The 23,453-nt window shown below is 38.3% G+C and overlaps 1 protein-coding gene and 1 long non-coding RNA gene across 2 annotated transcripts; both read left to right on the top strand.

Moving 5' to 3' along the window:
* Positions 1 to 2,838: 2,838 nt before the first annotated feature.
* Positions 2,839 to 9,410, top strand: LOC130014005 (uncharacterized). The gene is made up of 4 exons (XR_008789000.1): positions 2,839 to 2,895; positions 3,318 to 3,417; positions 7,119 to 7,233; positions 9,173 to 9,410. It is a non-coding gene; the product is annotated as an uncharacterized LOC130014005 (long non-coding RNA).
* Positions 9,411 to 12,033: 2,623 nt separating this feature from the next.
* LOC126812043 (monocarboxylate transporter 9) lies at positions 12,034 to 21,748 on the top strand. Its single transcript, XM_050538218.2, has 5 exons — positions 12,034 to 12,489; positions 17,932 to 18,075; positions 18,466 to 19,242; positions 20,325 to 20,375; positions 21,379 to 21,748. Exons 1-5 carry the CDS (start codon positions 12,315 to 12,317, stop codon positions 21,531 to 21,533), a joined length of 1,302 nt encoding a protein of 433 aa, XP_050394175.1. The 5' UTR covers positions 12,034 to 12,314; the 3' UTR covers positions 21,534 to 21,748.
* The last annotated feature ends 1,705 nt before the right edge of the window (positions 21,749 to 23,453 follow it).

Raw genomic sequence — 23,453 nt, forward strand, 5'->3', positions numbered from 1 at the left:
TTTTATGTGCACGAAAATGCGTGTACGGGTGGCCTCGGGTTTTCGTCCAATCCCAAACACTATGTGTATTTCTACTGAAAGCCTCGCATGGCACCACCACTGAAATGTGTAGGCTAAGGTTGTAAAATACCGAATTTTCGTCTCGTGATTCGAAACTGGAACATTATAGCCCGAGAGTCTAGACCACATATAGTGTCTTCACTACTCGGTTACACAGAAAAGGCGCTAGACATATTCAACAATGACGTCTTTTGTTAAGAAGCTTTACATAGATAAAGATACATTCTTGAAATATTTATCAAACCAGAGTAAAATGTAAGTGGAAAATATGCTCGACTTTCAGTTATTGTGGGATGTTATATTGGAATACTTTTCTACCTGACACGCTTATAAATGAAAAGCTGCGTTTGGTCATTCAATCTCATTTATGAGCAGCTAAGCCCTCTTCTCGAACATTTTTGTTTTTGTCGCGTCAACATATACATATACAAACTGATTAACGAACCACGCACAAAGATACTCGTATTCGTGAGCATTAACTCTTAAAGATACCACGTGTCACAATAATTATAAAATTAAGTCCATAAATAATTAAACGTGTTCGTATATCAAAGACATAATATTGGTCTAAAAAATCCCAGCTATTTTTAATAGGGTTTATGACTTCGGGTGTTCGTTTCTTTCGAATTACTAGGCACTGTTGTGTCAGTTTGGACGTATACATGTGGATCTATAATAAATCCCGATCTTTTTGTATATAAATATTAAGATTAAAAGGAGCTTGTATGATTATCTAACAACTACCCCTTTAAGTCTCGCTAACAGTGGAAAACTTTTATCAAGGTTCAGTCATTTTAATGTTAACAGTATTTCTGTCTATATTGGATATAGACCTAACGGGTTTTTTTTATTGATGTTATTATACTATATGTTCACCAAACTGTAAAATACCAAGCCTGGTGATGTGCTTAAAAATACATAAATATGCATTTTTGAAATAACACCCTTCTTTTTTTTAAATGAGAAACGCAGTCGTTTTAGCGTCTGGTACACTCACATGTTAGATTGGAGCATGTTGTCGTCACCCTGCCTGTCCCTCGGTTCGCTTATAATTCATGTAAGGTTTCCATGTGTACATATTTGCGACGGGCAATGAATATCCTCGATCTTAATCACCATGTATATGCATACGTGTATACACTGCTACCATAAGTCCGAGGAAATACTTAAAGTGCCGCGGGATTTTTTTTTTCACGTCGAGGATCCATCGTGTACTGTCGTGGATGCAACAGGAACAACCCTCCTGGTTCTTTCATATAATGGGGATTAGCTTAACTGTTAAAAAAATCTACTAGTCAGAGAGTTGAAGATTAATGTCTTCAAACTTCCCGGGATTGTTCTACTAGCTATAAAATGAAACTTCCCGGTGTCCCGAATCGCGGGGGGGTTGGATGGCCGAATGGTTATCACGTGCTCGCTGTATCATAAGGTCTGTCGCGCGTGGTTTCGCTTCCCCGGTTTTACGTGACAAGGAGTAGGGTCGCCTGTTCAACTTCGTGGGTTTTCTCCCGGTCCTCTGGTTTCCCCCCACTTCTAAGGACCCCTACGCACAAGCGAATTTTATTAAAATAAAATTGAACCATGTGTTAGTCCCGAAATGACCTAGTTTGTGTCGAGTGGACGTTAAACCCCATTTCTCTTTCTTTCTCTCTGTTTGGAATCGTGTATAAGTTCTAGGTCAGAATGATAAAGTTTCATAACAAAAACGTGCTGCGCCAATCCATTTATACTCTTCAAAAAAAAAGTAGGGGATATTGAAATGCAAATACCTATGCAAGTTGCGATATGATAAATAGCCATGGAAATTTGACATGATTTGAGAGTATGTTCACAGATGAAGAACTTATCGCCCCAACAGAACCACTGAGCTGCACATGCGACACGCAATAGCACCATAGACGTGGGAGGGGTTCATTGTCAAATTTGACACTTCAAGGAAGGGTTGATGAAAACTGCCGCGTGCTGGTTTATCTATCCATGTTTGCTTTCCTATCGGTTCTTGCATACGATTTACTGTTTAGCGTATCTTTGCTTTAGTGTGTTACGTTTAATTGGATCGGGAGACGTGTTCGTCGACGTCAACGTCAACCGACAACACTGCAAGAATTGGCCGTGGCACTGCAAGAGGAGTGGGTAAGATTGTCCCAAATTGTGATATTACGGTTGATTAGGAGCATGCCACGACGAATTGCTGAATGTCTGAGGATTGGCGGCGCAATTACTCATTATTAAGACAAAAATCCAAAACGTCCATTTTCACTTTTGACGGTGTATCTCTTTGTAAGTGAAATGGAGCCGTCAAATAAGCCGACAATATGAACTGTTTATGTTCATGTGTAGGCAATTGGCCTCTTATTAACATACACTGGTTACCTCTAACAAAAACAGCAGTGCATTTCCGCAGTTTTGTATTGTTTCTGAATATCCCCCATTTTTTTAAGAGTATATATTTAAAAATCGGGTTAACATAATTTGTAAAACTGCGCATATAACTGATTATTAATTATTATGACATTTAGTGTCACTTGTTTGTAACTGACATTTTCAAATGAACAGGGGCGTACAATGTACATGTTGTGATGATTCAGCAGTTGTTAATTATTTGTTAATATAAGATTTAATTTGACACAGATGTGTCCTCTGAATAGGTACCAGTTCGGCAAAAAAGAATCACCAAAATATTGATGTTGCAATAATTGATTTAATATCTATCTTAACTGCTGTTTTAATTTCGCACAGATGTCAAATGTATCCAATAAATAAGGGTATAAATACCATTCCCTTGTGAATTGTGAAATATTAACTGTTCACGTTTTTGAAGAGTATTCCGTAAAAGTAAGTTATTCAGTTTATATATTTTATAGTGTGTTAAACATACGTTATGCAAGAGATAAATCTGCTTATTGCAGGTCTTTCTTATATAAACTATTAATTAGACATTAATTAACTGGATAATCAAGACGTATGGTTTTTTATCGTTCCGACTTTAGTAATGATGATCGAGGCCAGGCCGAAAATCGATTCGCTAAATTCTCGGTTCAGATTGGATCAATTGACTGAAATTTTCAGCAAACTCCTTTTACTTTATCTAGTTTTTAACTGTTATGGTGAAAACTGCCAGCTCTTTATCTAATCTCCCATAATGTATCTTTAAGCGTTTAATAGCTCGGGTTTAATCTCAGGGGCTGGTTCCAGCAAAGTACGGACCCTCTTGGCGGTTGATTTTAGAAAGCAATACATATATTTTATATTTTTAGATGAGGAACTGTTTGTGCTTTTTTCTGTATACTCTCTGTTTAATGCTGTTTGTCTCCAAGATATGTGCATTTACAGCTCTACAATGGAAGGATCCACCTGGTAAGTTTTCCATATTCTGATGAATATGTTTTGCCCCCCCCCCCCGCCTTGATGGAGTTCAAAGATGAGCATTTTATGCTGAAGCTATAAGCAGAGAAAAGCAATTTGATTGGGTGATGCTTACAATAACTCTCCTTCTAATTGAGGTAGACAGTTCGATGTCTATTAGGTGAACGTCGTGACAGTGTGCGATCATGCTCATTCTCCACTCCGGCTAAGCAGAGATAAGCAGTTTGATTGGTTGAGACTTTGGAACACGATAACTTTGTTTCTGATTGGGTTAGAGTGATGAAAGTCAGGTGTAGAGTTTCACCACATAAATACCTTGACTAAGGTCGATGATGAGAGTTTTTGGCTTAGGCTAAGTAGCGATATAAGCAATTTGATTGGTCAAGGCTTTTAAAGATAACTCTGATTTTGATTGAGGTAGAATGTTTACACTTGGTGTAGATATTCATTAGGTGAATATCTTGACCGAGTTCAATGATTAACATTTTCCGCTAAAACTGTGTAGAGCAAAGCAAATTCATTGGTCGATGCTTTGGGACAAGATTACTTCGATTCTAACTGATTGAGAGTGATGAAACTTAGTGCATAGTTTCACTACCAGGTACTTCAAAACCTTGACTCGGTTCGATCGTGATAGATAATCTGTTTGATTGCTCGGTAGTTTTCAAAGGGATAAATGTGTCATTAATATGTGTCATCTATTTATTTTAGGATTGCGGCGGGGGACATCAGCCTCACTGATGGCTTGTTAATTTTGACTCCTTGATTGTCGAAATATTACATACGCGTCAACTGGTTGGAAAACATTTCCAATGTCAAAGTTTGATCGTGAACATTTTCTGCTTGGACCAAGTATATAGATAACCTGTGCAATTGATTTAATGTGTCATCTATTTTTGGGATTGCAAAAACGTTTAAACGAAAGTGGTTTTGTGCACGAAAAAAATATATAAGAGTGGATTCGTGCACTTAAGGGGCTCCGTAGTTTTACCAACGGCGCCCAAAGTATTGCAAAAAGTAAACGACAATGAACAATACGTTATTGATATACATAGTTTACATTGTATTGTATATCCAAAATTTAATTGATTTCATAACAAAATGGATATAATTATGGATGTGAAATGTTAACAATGCGTTGTATTAAAGGGAGAGATTAACGATTTTCAACAAGGTTTTCATAAATTTTAAAAATATATTCAGAAATAATCCCCTCTGTAACACAAGCAAAAAGTTTTTGTAACCAAGAAGTTAATTTTTTTTATTAAAACCTGAAGTGATGTAGTTGGTTCAACACGCTCACTAGTCTCTATACAAGGCATACATAATTGGCGTATGTTTAGTAATATATTATGTTCACACATCGTCGTTTGGATGATGTGGGGATGTTATAAATATGAAATTATACGGTTTTTTTAACGTTTAATACAAAAATCCGACCGACGCGTAAATTCACACCACGCGGCTAATTGTACATCACGAGAGTTGTTTGAAACCCGGTAAGTGCGATATGTTTCGTCTGCTTGAATGTTTTTGTGCGTGCTGAGTCTGCTGACAAGTGTTTTTATTTATTTCAACGGACTTGTGGCACATAAATATTCTAATAAATATACAAACTTCTAAAGTTTGTCAACTTCAGACACTAACGTATCGGAATATAAGACATCTCTTCTATGAGTCTACACTAATGCCACATATATATTCGAGCCCAGCCATTCTCAAGAGGAAATGGAAGAAAAATAGGAAAATGTCGTTCACGTCGACATTATGTGCCAAAATAACTTTGGTCTGTTTATGTGGAAAAGCACTGCCAGCAAGCAATAAAATATCGAAGCAGATGAAATAGATGCCACTTGCAGGCTGCTCAACAAACCACATGATCTTAACAAATAGCCATTTGGCTTGAATTGGGCCAACAGGTACTGTAGTGAATTTACGCGACGGCTTTTTGTACTAAACGTTAAAAAATATAAATTCGTGTTTATTATATCCCAATAAACAGCCCATTTGATTATATATTTTGCCAAACAACGACGCATGCACAAAATACAGCAGTAAACATATGCCAAATCTGTATGCTTAGGATAGAGACCAGTGAGCGTGTTGAACCAACTACATCACTTCAGGGTTTAATAAAAATGAATTTCTCGCTTGTAAAAGCATTTTTGCTTGTGTTACAGAGGGGATTATTTCTGAATATATATTTAAGGTTAAAAACACATCAGAGTTTATATAGAAATACAATCACTGGTTTATAGGCATAGCACGACGTTTCGACGAGTAATCTCTTATCGTTATCAAGCACAAATGATAATTAGTTAAACTAAAAGGTGATATTTATAGTAAAACAAAAAAGAAGCTTCGTTCGTTCGTTTCTAGAGTTTTACGTCCACTTCCACCTAAGGTGATATCACAGACAAGAAAAAAAAGAAGCCATAGACATACGCTGTTATAATACAAGATAATAATTGATGAAAGGATAATTAAAACTTAAATAATAGTTTAATTGATAGGGGTTAACAATAATCAGGGAGTAACAAAGACATAAATGTAATATAGACAAAATAAACACAATTGTGAAGCCCTACTAATAAGAAAGGTGTAATAATAGATGTATACAGTATAACATCTTAATTGCATAATTACAAATTTAGTTTAAAGGGACAATAACACTCTTGCTGGCTTGAAAGCCCCAGAAAATAAATAATATCTCTATCTAAGTACTATATGTTTATGTGTCCTACCTGTTGTGTAAATTATCCATTACATCCTATTTTACTTGTCCAGAGGGTTCGAAAATATTTTTAAATCGAAGTTTCATTTGAAAAGGTTTACGTTAGACGTTTCAAACCATTATGTTGAATTTTTCAAAATTTTTAAATAAGGTGTGTTAAGATGAAATTTGTATCATCAATTAATTGAAATATTCTAAAATAGTACAATTTGTTGACCAGAATAAAGATTGGGACATATTATTCAGTTACAAGAAGAGTGGTATTGAGCCTTTAACTAATCATCATTTGTGCTTGATAACGATAAGAGAATACTTGTCGAAACGTCGTGCTATGCCTATAAACCAGTGATTTGTATTTCCATATATGTCAATGGTTTATAGGCATAGCACGACGTTTCGACAAGTATTCTCTTATCGTGATTTGTATTTCCATATAGGGGACCACGTGGCTAAGTGGGTAAGGCGCTGGCTCGCTAGCCTGGAGGTCGGGTGTTCGATCCCTGCATTGGCCGAGAAAGTTCATCCAGATTTTCCGGCGTGGTTCCCCCTTGTCAGTGATGCAGGACGGAGGGCCTGACAAGGACAGCTGTCTAGTCCTTCGGATGAGACGAAAAACCGAGGTCCCGTGTATACATTGGAATGCACGTAAAAGATCCCTTGGCAGTTGGAATTCGATATAAGAGTAGGCGATAGTGCCGCTGCCCGGGCAAAATTTCCCTCATAGCACACTATATGGCGTATGCCCGTCTTCATTAGCCCAGGTTAGGAGCAGAACAGTAGGACGTTAAACCCCATTTCATTTCATTTCATTTTGTATTTCCATATAAACTGTGTTGTGCTTTTAATGTGTTCAATCGCTAAATGCCACTCAAGGATTATATTTAAGGTTGATGGAACCTTGTTGAAATCGTTGGTCTTCCCCTTTGAAGATGATTTAATGGGATGTTATTGTTAATAGGAGCTGATGTCCCATGTACTACACCAGTTGGTATTCTCCAAGTAGGAGAATCAAAGAAATCTTACACAGAGTGTATCGAATATCATTGTGGAACGGGTTATATTAACATTGCCGGGTAAGATTAAAATAAGCTATGTGTTCAATTAGATCTCAGTCGGAAACCAAGGTTAGACATTTCGATGTTGCTACAGTCAATGTAGTTGACTAGTGCGTTTAAAGTACAACGAGTAGATAATTTATCTGGATCCAATCGATGTGTCAAATCGTATTATTACGTCAGGCCGTACACGTCACAGAGTAAAAATACACAGAGTGGCGACTGCTTCATTTGCATACAAAGTAGGTCGCGCACTGCATCTTGGGGTTTGTCTGTAATGTCACTAAACATCACAGAGTAAAAATAACCAAATCTCTTTAATTTCGTAGTTTTATAGTATATTCGGTAACATAACTACTGAGAATTATCACATACAATCATAATAATATGTTAGTTGTGTGTGTGTTTCGGGAATTTATAAAACATGATTCATATTTTAAAAATATGGATTAACGCAGCGTGGGACAGCCAGGGCTGAAGTGAAAGACGGCAATAATTGTGACGATTTACGAATTGGTCTAGGCTGTAAATTATAGTCGATTGTTAAAAGTTTTTATTAACTTTAAAACTTATCCACCAAATACTTGTAGTTTCGATTTCTAGATTTGAAATGTAATTTCCATACACCTTAAAATGGGCCATTTGAAAATGTTAAAGTGCCAATAATAATAAAAATCGACAATAATTTACGGCCTTAAATAGACCAAATCGTAAACCGTCACAAATGCCGTCTCTCGTCTCAGTCTCACTTCATTCCGGGCCGTACCACGCTTTATGCATGTTTTAAAAATATGAATCTTGTTTTATAAATTCCCGAAACACACACACAACTAACATATTATGATTGTATGTGATAATTCTCAGTAGTTCTGTTACCGAAAATACTATAAAACTACTATAAAACTACGAAATTAAAGAGATATAGATATCGTAACGTCGTTGAGCGAACTGTCAGTGTGTGTTTATTACAGACAATTCCCAAGATGCATTGCGCGTCGCTGTGTTTCTATGCATGGGCCGTAATGCGAGTCGCCACTCTACTCTACACATATTAGCTAAAGGTAGGGTATTGATGTCGTTCCGCAACAACCGATACTACTTCTCACAGGACTTTTCTGTGTGAGAGATATTCTGTACGTATTGTTTCGGTTTATTTTGGGATTTCGTGAATTATTTTTAGTTGGCCATATTTTAATGTCCGTTGCCATTTTACAGGTTTCGATTTGCGACCATATTGTATCTTTAACCGATTTTTAGATTCGCACTTTGTACAGAGTCATATCTCACGCACTCAAATGAAATTGACTGATGTGTTTGTATATCAAAGCAGTGATAATTTGGTAAAAACACTGGTTTTGTCCTTTCCATTGTCAGAATATCCATCAAATACTATCTTGTTATGACACGTGTTTTGTGGACCAAATGAGGTAATGTTGTTTGGGGTTGGGGATGTTTATTCCATATTTGGGAAAGAAATTAACGCCAAGGTCAGTCTATGGCGTAAAGAAATTAGGGGGTTATCGTAAAAGAGTGTGTTGGGCGAAATTCACAAGAGCTCACCCAGTTTGCTAGAGCAGCCATCAAAGGCTATAAAATATACACTTTATTGAGAACGAGGCACATTGATGCCAAGCAGTTTTAATAATAATGAAGTTGTATAAACGACCTAACCTGTAGTTATATTTACGATCATAAAGACAACACAGCAAACAAGTCCAGTATTACTACAAATTAAGTAGTACAGTTTATTGAAAGAAAAACCCCTAGTGATTTTGAACAATTTTCAATAAGTGCTTACAGATATCTCCATGTATATATTTCCATACGATAGACAGATCTTCTCAAAGTTTAAATATAATCTGACTTGATCATTCCCCAATGAATTTTCATATCTAAAGAAATATTTATACCCATTGTCGACGATAGATGTTTTGTAATATACGTTATATCTTTTCAGCATCGGTTACAATGGCGGGGTTTTTGATTATGAAGGATGTTTCCAGGTAAATTTGGATAACTGTTGCTTTAAGTTTATGAATTCTACCAATCCATCTAAAAGCTGTACAGAACCTGAATGTCCGTACAAAGATTAATAATGTACTGGTTATTAATTGATGCTGTATTTCAAAATACTTTTCTAGATAAAATAATTGAAATATAAATTGGCAAATAAAAATCATCTGTGAGGTTGAGAACTGAGTTTAATGTTTTGGCCTCGAGACCGTGGTGGAATTAGACGACTATCTCAATCCCAAACAACTGGAGAAAGGGGAACGTCTTGTTTTAAATACAATTCAGCAATACCGAAGAGGGTGATAGTAATTGTTTAAACTGCAGTGCATGTAACAAATGCTTATAACCGTGTTGAAAGTATTATACACCTTGGTCGGGCGCCTCCTAGATGGTATCCAGGCAACTCGGACCAAGACCTCGGACAGAATTTGGTGATGTGGAATATTTCGAGGTAATGTTATGTCGATAAGACAGGATTCGCTTGATTTCGAATTTTTGTAAACATAGGTGTTACTCTTGGTAAGAAAATGAACAAGACTTTTATTGTTTGAGATCTTCCAAATCGACAAATTTATATGAAATATAATTAGGGTTCAGCGATAATACAAATTAAAAATAATAGCACACACATTTTATTGCCTATGTCCTGCATCCCCGCCCTGGGTCGTGGTAGAACACTGCAATGTCCAGGGATTGCTAGGATTGGTACCATATGTGACTCGCTCGATAGTTAATAAACTAAGGTTCGCAATGCATGTAAAATTAAAGTTTGAATTCGAATATACCAAGACAATACTTCTATACTTTTACAACCAATGGTAGTTTCTATTTCTATTAAATGAACTAGGGTTTAACGCCCACTTTTCTGTACCTACTTGGCAAATGAAGACGGGCATACGTGTGCTATGAAGGAATACTTGCAGTGACGCTAAGGCCAAAGTTTATATCGGATTCAAATTGCAAAGGGTTCTTTTACGTGTACCCCAATGCGAACACGTGATCTCGAATTTTAGTCCCACCAAACTATACGTTGTCCATTACCGGTTCACCGTCCAGCACCATGCCGGAAACCCCCAATGCACTTTCTCGACCAACATCGGGAACGAACACGTGACGCCCAGGTTTCTATGATTACCTGTACAATGTAATGTAACATAATTCTACCCCAGACAGAGAATTATTCCATACCCTTACTTGATGTTAAAGGGGCATTAGGTAAGATTAGATAAAGAGCTGACAGTTCTCACTATAATAATTATAAAACAGATAATGAAAACAAAATATGCTGAAAATATCAGTCAACTTGCTTCAATCTGAACCAAGATTTTAGTCTAGTCTCGGTCGTCATTTCTCGTTGGTATGATAACAAACAAAGTCTCGATTATAGATTTTTACGTTAAATTATCCATCACAAAATGTATTCAAATCCAGTAAATATCACAGGCTAACGATGGCATCGAAAGTTGATTATGGTCTGGATAAGTTAATCAATGTCTAATTAATAATATAGATAACATTTCCGGCCCAAGGAAAGACTTGCAACGGGCAGATTTAGCTTTTTGCATAATCCATGTTTAAGTGTTCCTTTATGTCCACGTTTTCGTTCAATCCCAAAGAGTGTGTATTTCCATTGAAAGGCCAAGGTTGTAAAATACCGAATTTTCTGCTCGGGATTCGAAACCGGAACATTTTTTAGTCGAGAGTGAAATTACCAAACGCATTTATAAAAATATGTTTCATAAAACGAGAAAAGATTTAATATATGAAATAACCGATGAAGGCACGAGTATGGGGGAAGGGGTGGGGCAGATAGGTAACAATTTGTGTTGTACTTAGCCCATGCGTTTACCTTCGTTTCTGAAATCCACGTTCAATCTGGAGCTTCATTTATGCTACATGTATAGTATGCTACATGTATTTTGTCTGGGGAAGAGTACATCCTTACTGTAATATTTATTAAGACTTTCATTTCATTTGGGAAACAGTATCGCAATTTATGTCTTTCCTATGGTGGCTGTTAGCGGCCATTCAAATGAATCTAAATCGTCGCCTTGTGAAGAAGGCGACAAGTCGACAAGTCGACGAAATCAACCCGCCGACACGACAAAATTACCCGACGATCGTCGCCTTCATTTTGTCGTGTCGGCGGGTTGATTTCGTCGACTTGTCGACTTGTCAAACTCGAGCATGCACATTTGTTGATTGGATAACTTGCACGCGCACAGATTAACTTCCGAGGCGACAAGTCGCCGCACGACAAGTCGAAATAATTGTATTTCGTCGACTTGTCGCCTTGTCGTGTCGGCGGGTTGATTTCGTCGTGCGGCGACTTGTCGCCTTGTCGGGTTGTGAATAAGTCGAAGGCGACAAGTCGACAAGTCGACGAAATCAACCCGCCGACACGACAAAATGAAGGTTGATTTCGTCGTACGGCGACTTGTCGCCTTCGACTTATTCACAACCGACAAGGCGACAAGTCGACGAAATACAATTATTTCGACTTGTCGTGCGGCGACTTGTCGCCTCGGAAGTTAATCTGTGCGCATGCAAGTTATCCAATCAGCAAATGCGCATGCTCGAGTTTGACAAGTCGCCGCACGACAAGTCGACAAGTCGACGAAATCAACCCGCCGACACGACAAAATGAAGGCGACGATTTAGATTCATTTGAATGGCCGCTAACAGCCACCATACTTTCCTACAATTTCCGTTGGTATTTCCCTGGTTGGCTGTAAAACACTATTAGCTGTTTGAATCTTTAAAATCTAAATTAGTGTGTACCTAATCATGTGGATTCAGTCAACTTCGTTTCGCTCTAGATAACAATCACTCAGTCAGGTATACGTATGGCACATAGACCATGTGACTTTTGGACAGAAAGGGCTTTTTATAAATACATACACATATACATTATACAATGTATAGTCGAATACTGTTTAACGTTTTTGGGGGTTGTTTTTCAAACTTTATTTGTGTTGTTAAGGTACATATGAAATATTTATGACTTAACATAGCTGGTTTTCAATCGGTAAGACCTCTGAACCAGAACATTTGATTGCATCCATAGAAGAGACAGAACGGATATTATGACGAGGAAAAATGTTGTGCTTATAGCCGCATTTCTAGCCATGTTTTTCAACACATCTCTGAATTTCGTGGCTGGGGTAATTCATGTGGCGTTATTAGAAACGTACCCAGATATAGACCCGCTGACAATATCATGGATTGGTGCACTCTTCTCGTCTATGTTCAGTCTAGGAGGTAAGTACATACATGTATAGAACATGTCCATTAATGCAACAGTTATTTATTTGTGTTGTTAAGGTACATATGAAATATTAATGACTAACATACATGTAGCTGGTTTTCAATCAATAAGACCTCTGAACCAGAACATTTCTTTGCATCTATAGAAGATACAGAACGGATATTATGACGAGCAAAAAATGTTGTGCTTATAGCCTCATTTCTAGCCATGTTTTCAACACAACTGCTAATTTCGTGACTGGGGTAATTCATGTAGCATTATTAGAACGCGTCCATTAATGCAACAGTTTATAAAACATAATAGCGTTTCCATATATAGTAATATGTCCCAAAGTATCGATATCAGCCCTTAGTTGACATCATGTGAGAAGATCCGAATCAAGTCTGCTCGAACAGCTGGAACAACTGTGAAAATGAACAGATGTGAACGAAATTTCCTGTAGGTGTGGAATACTGATATGCAGCAATCAACATTACTGTATCTGTCGGCCTGAAACAATTAGAAGCTCAGAACTATGTAAAAAATGAAAACAAACGTAACAGACAGAACTTCTTATTTAAAAGAACGGAAATAATATACTATTATAAGCAGCAAAAGAAACGTCGGGTTGGTATGTTACTCTGAATAAACGCATTGCGTAAAACTTGCCAAATGTATTTATTGTATATTTGTGACCACATCTCCAACTTGACCTCATGCTGCACGTGCTGTTCACCGGGACCACCCCTATAAAATGCACACCCATACCTGGTTGAATCATTCACACTACAACGTCAGCAGCTTGGAAGACTCGACGCTGGCCACACTGCCCAAGCCGTTGCCAATCACTTCCAGGTCAATGTTCGGAGCCCGAACTGGTGGACCAAGGGTTACCACAATGCAACAAGACCGCCATGTTGTGCAACAGCACGTGCAGAGTCCCTTCACACAGGCATCTAAGACATTACGTCAGACAGTGGGAACACACGGAAGACCCATCAGTACCGATACAGTACGCCGACGTCTCACCAGAGAGAACATCCATTGCCGTAGACCTTACAGTGGACCGATCCTCACTCCTCGCCATCGACGTGAATGTCTACAGTTTGCCCAACAACACTAGAACTGGCGACACAGACAAAGGAGAACTGTTCTGTTCACAGATGCGAGTCGGTATTGTGTATCAACTGCAGATGCCAGGACCAGAATATGGCGTCGACGTGGCCAGCGTTATTCTGACCAATGTGTCATGGAACGAGACTCATGGGGAGGTCCAGGCATGATGGTCCGGTGTGGAACCAGAGAGTGCGTCCTGTAGTGTTCCAAAACCTTGGCCCAGGGAGAGGAGGCGGCATCACAGCAGTGCGCTACATCGATCAAGCTACCACATTTCGCAACAACGTTTTCCAGCATGACACCGCCCGTGCCCACACCGCCAGAGTTACTCGGGACTTTCTACAGAGGAACGGTGTCAACGTTATGCACTGGTCAGCCCTTAGCCCGGACTTAAACCCGATTGAACATCTTTGGGATGACATTTAGAGGAGACTTAATAACGTCGTACCGAGACCAAACGCAGTCGATGGATTGCGCCAGCCTTTTCTGAGAATGTGTTTAAAGGTGCCAATGGCGTTCATCAATTGTCTGGTCCACTGCATGTACAGGCGCTGCGCTGCTGTTAATGACACTGGTGGTGGACACACCCGATACTGATGTATAGATTGTGCACAGACTCTTAACCTTCTCGTAATGTGCCTCTCTGATTTTGAAATCGTACAGATGTTTTTTATTGGTGTTTAGTATATAATCAGTATGTAACATTAGCTTCATTTCAGAAATAGACCTTATCATCTCTAGCTGACATCTGATTTGAGAAGTTAAAATCATTTAAACCTGTGGCAGTTTTATAATTTGTTTGCTCAAGAACATTTCTATCAGTTCCCATAAGACAGGCATCAGAGTTTAGTCAATGGAGCATAGAAATGTGTCTTTCAGTTGATGATCCAAAATAGCCCGTAAATGTAACTGTCGCGGTAGTACAATCAGCACGCACTTCTCCGAGAATAGTTCCGATAAGCTCGTTTTTTTCTCGGTATTTATGAAGTTGAGGTTTTGTTTTGGCTTAATTAGTGACATAATAAAACTGATATCAAACAGAAAAATGACGATTAGTTTAAAAACATCGGTTTATTTTGGAGAACATTCAGACGTTATTTTGAATTTTCACCATATTTCATTTTGGGATCTCTTATTTGTGGTTCTTTAAAGGATCAGTAACACCGAAAACCCTATAAAAATTTTCTGAAAAATCGTCCATTTTTGGGAATTTGGGGCCCCAGACGCCGTTTTGATTTTACGCCATACTGTATTTTCAACATTCATTTTTCTTATGCCAAATAGCATCTGTTTGGGTATATTGTTGAATCAGATTGACCTGCAAGTTTAAATCTACGCCTGAATCTGAATAATAAATATACGCCTGAATAAAATAAAATTTAATCAAATGAGGAGGTCTGAATCTAAAGCCTAAGAATATTTTTCTCTTGTTTAAAATCACAATCACTAGATCCATAGCTGCAACTGTGCGTAGCAGAGCAGTGCGATACTTATCTCAATGGGGGCATTTTGCCAATGGTCGGAGATGTACATGGTTTTGGTCCAAGAACGGCAAGTTGATGCATTCACACTGTTGTGCAGGTGATTTGTGGCAGGTTAGACCGCTTTATTCAATGGTCTGACGCTGATGCGTTTTACATGTGAAACAGAGGTTCTATAAAAGATACAGATTTCGATGTATTCTCGGTCTTATTGGCGGAAGTCAGTTTTCAATCAACGGCCCATTTCCCCCGTGCTCGAACTCGTTTATTAGCCATTTTCAGATGTCTGTTCACAATAGATGCTATTTCCTACTCAACAAAAAAGGGAGTGAATTTTCATATTACCCGTGAGTATTTCGTTCAAGCGCAGGGTCCAGAATATCAAACAACTCTCCTCAAATAGGTTCACTCAAGGCCGTAACACTCTCAATGGACCGCTACAATTACATGTTGCTTAATGCCTATTGGACCTCTAGAAGTGTTGTTGTTAGGGGGGTTTTTTTTTTGGGGGGGGGGGGGTGTTCGACAGAAAAATCGCCTGTTGGCCTTGGGTCCGATAGGGCGTGGAACCTGTCGGTGTTTCTATGCACCCTCCCCAGTCGTGGTATATCAGACTTTCTATGCGCCCGCTGTCAGCTTTTAAACAAGGCCGATAGTTGGACCGTTAGAACTTAGCCAGTTGCTATTTGGGTTTCTTGACAGCCGCCCCAGATAGAGCACACCCGACGTGGGAAAATCTGACCGTGCCCAACTAATATTTTACAACGCCTCCAGCCATCGACTTCGAAAGATCGGTCATAATTACGAAGAAGCGCTATAAGCCGAATTGTTCGGTTGAAAGGAGGTGATGTTACAATACCGTGTCATTAAAAATAATTATTTCCCTTAAAGGGGTAGTCTTGTTTAAACAGATAACCGGAAGTCAAGACGGCTCGAGTTTGTTCTTGCTTTTATCACAATGTTTCATTCTATTGTGTTGTGCTTCTATCTTGATAAGAGACCTGCGTTTCATAATTATTAGATACCACTTGTATAATTTTGAGCTTTAATAGTAGATACTGCCATAAGTCAGGTTAAATAGCTACTGTTGTTACATGTTAAACATGCCAAGAGCTAAAACTGCCTATTGCAGGCCTTTTTTAGGCCTGAAATGTTATCTAAATTATTAATTAGACATTAATTAACTTATCCAGACCATAATCAACCCTTGATGTCATCGCTAGCCTGCGATATGTGCTGCTCAAGCTACATTCATGATTAAATCATGAACTGGATAATCGAGACTACGTTTTTTATCGTACCGACTGGATCAATTTGACTAAAATTATCAGCAAATTCCTTTTACATTATCTAGTTTTTAACTATTGTAGTGAGAACTGTCAGCTCTTTATCTAATCTCCCATAATATATTTTGAACTCGACTAATAACAGATGTATTAAACCAAACCTAAAACCCAGATTTAACAGACGTGTAAGAACAGTAGCTATTACAGTGCACTCTGTCACATTCGACCTCTGATCACTCCGGCACTCTGTTACATCCGATACCATTTTCATGTCCCGATTTATTTCCTTATTACTTCAGCCAAAAAATCTCTGGGTAATTCGACCTCTGTACGTTCCGGATTACGACATCAATCTGCCGTCACGTCATACGATTTCCATTGAATCGACACCGTATAATCTGGCCTTCAATCGGTGGGTGTGAAGTAAACACTTACCGATCAATTATCCGTGAGATTAAAACTGGATGGGTGTGAAGCCACAAAAGATTAACAAGCAATCACCAATCAATTATCCGTGAGATTAAAACTCGCTACCGTGGGTCTTTGTTGATTACTTTGATAATTTTAATCTCTTGTACGACAGTTGTGACAAATACTCAAGAATATCCACGAATTTTCCCCCGAATTCACAGTCGTAAAAATATTCCTCGCACCTGCTGGAAACATTCGTTGCGCATGCCGATTGAACCTGAATAACCTATAAGTTTGGTCACCCTACGGATGTCTTAGAACCGTGTGACGATGCTCGATTTACAGTCCGGAACGTCCCAAATTGACAGAATTGCAATCGAGTGACGCGGAAGTCAGTCCTGTCACAGTCCTGTTAGTCCCGACGACGGATGTGGTGTGAGTAGAATTGTGACGTAATTAAACACGACGAACAGGTTTCGGCTGCATAGTTGGATGAGATATTTATATATCCAGTCGACGCATGCGTTGTAGCCCGAAGTACCTATTTTCACTCGATTGTCAATATTTTTGGGATTGAGTACGCCCAATTATCAATGAACACGTGATAGCAAAGACAAGAGTGCGATCAACTTAAGACGGCGAAGAAGACAAATTAACGACAGATTTGACCTATTCAAAATGCCTACGCATGTTAAAAAAAAAAAAGTAATGTAATAAAATTTTGAATGTACAGAAAGGTTTATCATTTTTAAAGGGAATAACATTCTGGTGATTCGAAGTTCTATTTTCGAAGCTACATTATAAGTTCCAATTTTTCCGGTTTTGAGAAAACTGGGTATTCCGACACTCTGCGTAATCCGACATATTGTAACGATCCCGTACGATGTCAGATGTGAGTCATCATGTGACAGAGTGCACTGCAGTATTAAACCTGTAACACCTACTTATTACAGCTGTATATAAAACCTAAAACCCAGATTTAACAGACGTGTTTGGTTTAATACACCTATTATACGTCTAGTTAACGTGTGTTTTAGATTTAATATATACAGCTGATAAGTCTTTTAGGTCTACTCTATACAGCTGTAATAAATATGTTTTACTTGTATTTTTAGGTTTAATATAATACAGCTGTTATAAGTCTATTTACCTTGTATTTCAGGTATACTAGGTACCATTGTTATACGTCTGTCTAGTACTAGAATTTGTGTTATGTTAAGTGGTCTTCTCACGTTGACTGGTTTCACATTAAGCTTTTTTGTGACAGATATAAAATATTTGTTTATAACGTACAGCTTAATAGCAGGTAACGTGACTTTTTTTTAGCTAATATCAAAACTTTTTTTTAGAAAAAAAGAATCTTTTAAATTTGCATTAATTTAGAGGAAGAAATTCAGTGAGCATGGCACTCGCTGACTAAGCATTGGGTCCCAAGGTCGATACCGGTTCTGTCAGGACGAAAAAAACCGCTCTAGTTGTTCGGATGGGACGTGAAACATTGTATTAGTTGTCGTGTACGGAAAAGAACGCTTGGCCCCCGGATCCATTCACTTGATTTATCTTTTGAGTTTTGTTTATTTGTGACGGAGTCTCACTGCACTCATTATTAGAAGATTAAAAAGCGAATATTATCAATTTTAGGTTAGGTTATTATTGTTATTATTATTATTATTATTATTATTATTTTTACTTTCAGGATCTGGACAATCCTTGTGTTCTGTTGGGCCATTTGTTTCTTTAAGTTACCATTTTCAAGATACACTCGGTATAGCTTCAGGTATAGCTATAGCCGGAAGTGGACTGGCTGCATTTGTGTTTCCTCCTTTAACACAATTATTTCTAGATACCTATGGGTTAAATGGAACGTTTCTGATGCTTGGTGCACTTGGTTTTCAGAGTTCAGTATTCGGGGCTCTTATGAAGCCAACTGAACAAGAACTAACGCTAGCACCTGTTTTCTGTTGCAACCGATATAGCAATGTAACTCAACAAAAAGAAATGAGTACATGGAAGGATAGATTCAGATTTTGTCAATCATTACACTATAGGTTGTTATTGATTAATTCTATTGCGTTTCATATGGCAAATTCCACAGTTTTTCTCTTTTTGCCGGACTATTTCGGGCATCTGGGGTCAACAGCTCAAGAAATTGCCATACTTTTGGCTGTTGCTGGGGTAACTGGGACTATAGCTCGGGCAATATTAGGAATGTTGGCGTCTTTCATGGGTGCAGGCATCGCGTTTGGTGCCATGTTTGGCATAATCGGAGTGGCGACATTCTTCGTAAAATGGATGTCTACCTTGGGAAGTAAAATTTCATATGTACTTATTTTGGGATTCTATACCGGTGGTAGCTGGTCGCTGCAGTATGTACTTTTGGTGGAAACTAATGGACTTAAAAATCTAGAGTCTCATATGGGTGTAATGATGTTTTGTGGTGGTTTGGGATATTTGTTTGGTCCCCCTATAGCAGGTATGCTTGTTAGATTATATACCCTGATTGTTTTTTTTAATGTTAACAGGTATTTGTCATGCAAGATGTGCCCATATTTTGTAAGAAATGTATTGGGAACAGGAAATATCGATGGGGCTCATCCTCACATTGCCCCAGTACTTGACAATCGAATTTGAACAAAATATCTGTTATAAACTGTAGCCACGGAACGCTGAACATTTAGAGGTTTCATCCTCTAATGACCCCGATGCTTCACACCCACCAAATTTGAAATAAATCCGCCTTAAACCGTTAGTAGAGTGGCTTATTATAAAAAAAAGTTCATCTGATAAATGAACCATGAAACTTTGCACTGTGGTACTATAACACCTAAGGGCCATTTAAAAAAATGGAGCCCCCAAAATGACGCGTTCTGGTGGCCACCAACTTGAATTCTAAAATAGACACCGAAATTACCTAGTTTTGTCCGTATCTCCGATTCTACTTCACTTTGGACAGTAAAGCAAGCGTCTATAAGCGTGTTTGCAATGTCAAGAAACAAATATGGAAATATCAGAAATGCGATAATGTATGTGTATCTCAAAAACTGTAAATACTAGAAACAAACTTATAACGTTTACTGCATAATTATGGTGAGTATATCTGACTTAATAAACTGTTAAGATTACCTACATAGACCGCCATATTAGATTTCAATCATTTTGATTCGTTATAGAAATTCAGTTGTATCTCAAAAAGAGTAAATGACAGAAACATACAACTTCATACAATGTTAAAATACATTTACAATTTCCACCATATTGGATTTTATGTTCGTCACTGTATACGGCTCTTCGGTAACTAGATTCATATTTCAAAGTTACCAAACTCTTCATGATTTTATTTCTGTATGCCTATTATGGACTAACGATAGTTGGCCATAGTACGTTGATTTCACCGATAGTCACACCTACCAGCGCCCATTATCAGTTCCGATACCCCAGGAATGCCTAGACCTTTAGAACCAATACCATTATGAATTGCATTTTTCACGTCAGTTTTATTTTCCATCTCTTAAAACCTTTTATTTGTATCTAAACTTATTTTCTTTTTTTTTTCAGAAATAATAGCAATTCATTATCAGGATTCTTACATCGTTTTTGTTTTTTCTGGTAATTATACGTTATTAGAAATCTTAGTATACATGGACACTACAACATTGAAATAATCTAAGTCTTCTAATCGCTGACTCTGGTGATCAATTCTGGTATTGAACGAGAATGTTCCTCGTGATTTTCCAGTCCCGATGTCCTCTGGTCAGGGGGTTAAGGTGGTCTAGTGGTATAACGTGTGCGCGTAAAATCATAAGGTTTATCATCGATTCAAGTGGCGTGGTTTCCATTCCCCGCGTGTACCTGAATAAGGAGTAGGGTCGTCTGTCTAACTTCGTGGGTTTTCCCCGGGTCCCCCGTTTCCCTCCCAGTGCTAAAGACCTCTATGTGCAAGCGAACTATTGAAATAAAATTAAACCATGTGTTAGTACCGAAATTACATAGTTTGTGTCGAGTGGACGTTAATCCCCATTCACATTTTAATCCTTAGGAATTGAACACAACACTTCGATCATTTTGAGACTAACGTATGGTAAATGAAATGAAATGGGGTTTAACGTCCTACTGTTTTGCTCCGAACTGGGCTAATGAAGACGGGCATACGCCATACAGTGTGATATGAGGGAAATTTTGCCCGGACAGCGGCACTACGGCCTACTCTTATATCGAGTTCAAACTGTCAAGGGATCTTTTACGTGCACGCCAATGTACACGGTAACCTCGGTTTTTCGTCTTTTCCGAACTTTCTCAGCCAATGCAGGGATCGAACACCCGACCTCCAGGCTAGCGAGCCAGCGTCTTACCCACTTAGCCACGTGATCCCCTAACGTATGGTGAAGGTTATTTCAGCTGTTACCCGTGCATTGTGGGGGTGACGGATTTTGCCTGGACGCAACGTTTCCACTTACTCTGTATCAAATTCAACTGTCATTGTCAATGATTCTTTCATGTGCACACCACGGCTTGGTTTTCTTGTCAGCCCCAATGGTGACCCCCCCCCCCCGCCACAAGTGAGATTCGTGCTTGAAGATTGAAGAGCAGTAAATATTTTCTCATTTTGTAGGTGTGTGTTTTGCAACTGCTTCCGTGTCAGGTCTACTAATTCCAGCGACGGCCAAAAGATATAATCCTCGGGACGTTACAGAGACGGACATAGGAGTAAAAGATGAATTGTTTCTGGAACAGGGTGAGAAAGAGGCCTTTATAGATGCAAATTAAGAATAAACTCTCGTGGTTGATGTTAGTTCGTTAAAAATATAATCGTTAATAAATGGGCATTCTGTTGTGAGCCTTAAATGTCACTCAACTACAAGAAGACTTAGTCCTCAACTCACCACACCCTTATAGAAGGGACAGGGATAACATATTTCTGTCTCTGTGTTATTAGTAATCAACAACCACATACCAGCAGTGTACATTTTATAAATTTAGTTATTGAGGGCCCTTATTTCTAGATATATGAATAAAGAAAACAAAATTTCATAAAGATATCTTGAATGGTTTCTGAGATATGCTCTAGAATGAAAATTGCATACAAGAAACTTAAGTCAATTTCATGGAAACACAACGAAAATTTTACTTTCTATTACCTCGTCCTAAAAATACTAAATATTTTTCAAAACCTAGCGAACACACTCCCCGATTCTAGACAAAAAATTACCATGTAAAATGCGCAAAAAGAAGAAAAGACAGAATTGCTATATTGACGAACTGTGTAATCAGAGTAGATGTTTAAGTAAGTTATTTCCCTTGGATTGTTGTATCGGACACAGTACACCATTAATTTCCACATTGATCCTAATGTTGATTCTCGTCTATTCGTGGCGTTGAACGCCTTCTATCACAGAAATAGCAGCATCAAAGGTATGTATGAGGTTCACTATGGAAATCTTGAGATACACAAACTGAAAGAAGCATACTATCACATATGTAACTGTCCTCCCTACATTTTATCCTTTATCCTTCCGCCACAAAATCATGAATATTCACCAAACCCTGGCGGAAAATGTATATCCAAACCCTTTTATCCGATCTACACCAAAACGTCAACATAAATCGCCATACAAATGGGGGTAACCAGCGCAGGAATTAATGGTGTCATGTGTTCATTTAAAAAAAAAAACGGTTTTATGTTGGCCGGTCTAAAATACAATAGGATGTCTCGATCACTTTGTCTAAAAAATGACGCATATCCGCTTTAGTCATTTAATATCAAATTTAAATACGGGTAATGTGAGTGGGGAGAAGATTTTAATGTCAAGTTTTGAAAGATCATTAATTTAGTTTCTGATAACACGTATTTCCTCAGGATTTGTTTCAAATGACCTTAATTAACTCTCTGTCTCCCAGTTCATAAGTACTAGATATACCTTCCAGGAGTGTGTTACACGATAGTAAAGTGTCGCCAAACCGAAACTTTTTTTCCAGCAATCTGATTAAAATACAGACCAATATTTCGTTTCGTTTTTTGTACTTTCGCTTTCGATAGCTTTCACTGCATGGAGATCTGGCCGGTTGTAGTAGGAGGTCGCTTTTGATTGGCTAATCCCTCATGCCAACCTTAACCCTGGTTATTTAACAACACTTCCAGCTCCTTGTGTAGTGAAGACAAGGGAAACGAAATTAAGAGAAATAAGATCTGTCTTTTAATCAGATTATCAGGTAAGGATCTATGGGAGAGGTCTATCTATATCAGATATGCAAACGAAGGAGAGAGAGAGAGAGAGAGAGAGAGAGAGAGAGAGAGAGAGATGGGGTTTAACGTCCACTCGACACAAACTAGGTCATTTCGGGACTAACATATGGTTTAATTTTATTCCAATAATTCGCTTGCGCGTAGGGGTCTTTGGCAGTGGGAGGAAACCGGAGGACCTGGAGAAAACCCACGAGGTTGGGCAGGCGACCCTACTCCTTGTCACGTACAACCGACTCAATGACATGCCTTACGATACAGCACGCACGTGCTAAACATTCGACCATCCAACCCCCCTGCAAGTCTTCAAAATGGGTCATTTACTTGTCCGGTTCAAGATGCATTATGCCTAATACAAATCTTTCGTTTGGTCTCAAATGTTATATAAATCATTAATTAGACAGTTATTCACATGCCATATTTGCTTGACATCTAAGAGAAATTTG

This window comes from Patella vulgata, chromosome 1, assembly GCF_932274485.2.
Source record: "Patella vulgata chromosome 1, xgPatVulg1.2, whole genome shotgun sequence".
Taxonomy (NCBI): domain Eukaryota; kingdom Metazoa; phylum Mollusca; class Gastropoda; family Patellidae; genus Patella; species Patella vulgata.

What these genes read in the sequence shown, in the direction of transcription:
- LOC126812043 (XM_050538218.2), top strand. Translation starts at nt 12,315, where the DNA reads ATGACGAGGAAAAATGTTGTGCTTATAGCCGCATTTCTAGCCATGTTT. An exon ending in GTCTATGTTCAGTCTAGGAG is followed by an intron (nt 12,490 to 17,931) that starts GTAAGTACATAC and finishes CTTGTATTTCAG; the next exon opens with GTATACTAGGTACCATTGTT. An exon ending in AACGTACAGCTTAATAGCAG is followed by an intron (nt 18,076 to 18,465) that starts GTAACGTGACTT and finishes TTTTACTTTCAG; the next exon opens with GATCTGGACAATCCTTGTGT.